This window comes from Fonticula alba (assembly GCF_000388065.1).
Source record: "Fonticula alba strain ATCC 38817 unplaced genomic scaffold supercont2.1, whole genome shotgun sequence".
NCBI lineage: Eukaryota > Rotosphaerida > Fonticulaceae > Fonticula > Fonticula alba.
In genome coordinates this window covers 312230-313591 of record NW_009242971.1, presented here as the reverse complement: position 1 = coordinate 313591, position 1362 = coordinate 312230, and the positions used below count along the sequence as shown (strand labels likewise).

Below are 1362 nucleotides of genomic sequence, written 5' to 3'. Positions count from 1 at the left end.
CCCCCCCCGCCCGCCCTTGCCCTGTGTCCGTTGTCGCTCCCCTGCCGGAGCGGGCCGACCCAGTCCCTGATGCACTTGGCTGAAACATGCAGGTCCCCCCCGGCCTGGCCTCATGCTGTTGTTGTTTTAGTTTGTTTGTTTTCCCTGCCCGCGTGGTGACCCTCCCGCGACCGGGCGCATTGCCCAACTCCGGGGGTGCTTTCGCTGGTGCCGCCTCGCGCCTGCCAGAGCCGAAGGGCTTGTGGATTTAGGCCGAACATGCCGACCGACTGGCAGCATGGGCGTCGATGGTTTAGTGGTAGAATTGCCGCCTGCCACGCGGTAGACCCGGGTTCGATTCCCGGTCGACGCATGCTCCTCTTTTTGCCGAACCTCGGCTCCGGCCAAGGGGGGAGGTTCAAAAACAACAACAATTACTGCGGAGGGGGGGGGGGGGGGCCTCATCCTCGCCCTCCCCCCACCCCATGCCCACCTCTCTCGGGGGCCGCCGCACAGCACACCGGCCCGCGCGCCGCCTGTCCGTTGTGGGTTGGTCCCTCCTCCCCCGGGGGTGGGGAAGCTCCTTTTTTCTTTTCTTTTTTTTTCGCAAGGCACGGGGGCATGGGCACCCCCATGCGCGCCGCCAACTCGCGCCCGGCGGTCGCATCTCGCGCGGGTGCCCCCCCTGGAAGTGTCCCCCGCGGCGTCACACCCCCCCGCCGCCTTGCCCCCCCTCCCCTGCCCGTGACCTCTTTTCCCTGGCATGCTCTCGGCACCCGGGCCCCCTTCGGAGAAGGGCAGCAGGGCGAAGGCCCCCACGAACTTTGTCCTTTATCCGAACGTTCTCCCGGAACTTATAGGCCGGACAGCTTGGCCTCCGGGTGGTGCGCCCGGCCCCCCCCCCCCCGCCCCCGCACTCACACGCGCATACGTGGCCGTCGGTCACATTACGTCGGACATGCCCGATTGGTGGCCCAACATTTCCCTTTTTGGATCCCCCCCCCCGATCCGATCGCCTAATGGGCGGGCCATTGCCCGGGGGGGGGGGGGGAGCTTGTTGATCGCCCGCGGTCACCATCCTTCCCGGGGGGCGCCCGCACCGAGGGCAACACCAAAGTGTTCGTGCATGTGCGCGGGGCTCGAACCGGCTTGCCGCTTGGCCAACAAAAGATGCGACCGAGAAGGGGCTTCCGCCCTCGGGTTTCCCGCAGCCCTCGACTCCCCACCCCTCCTCTTGCCCTCCTCGCCTCTCCCGCCCCCACCCCCCCTCCCTCCCCACCCCACCCCCTCCATCTCGCGCGCCCCTCTCCTGCCTCGCCCTCCTCCTCCTCCTCCCCCCCCCACCCCCCCTCCTCCTCCTCCTCTTCACGACGTGAGCGTGTC

General features: G+C 68.5%; 1 protein-coding gene and 1 non-coding gene across 2 annotated transcripts in view; both read left to right on the top strand.

Annotated features, from left to right (window-relative positions):
* The window catches only part of H696_00058 (hypothetical protein), a gene marked incomplete at both ends in the record, with an annotated part of 1321 nt that extends 1251 nt beyond the window's left edge, over positions 1 to 70 (top strand). Inside the window, one exon of the mRNA XM_009493891.1 lies at positions 64 to 70. Coding sequence (XP_009492166.1) covers positions 64 to 70 — 7 coding nt within the window. The remainder of the gene's footprint in view (positions 1 to 63) is intronic.
* A 211-nt stretch (positions 71 to 281) lies between these two features.
* On the top strand, positions 282 to 352 carry H696_00057. Its single transcript has one exon. It is a non-coding gene; the product is annotated as a tRNA-Gly (tRNA).
* The last annotated feature ends 1010 nt before the right edge of the window (positions 353 to 1362 follow it).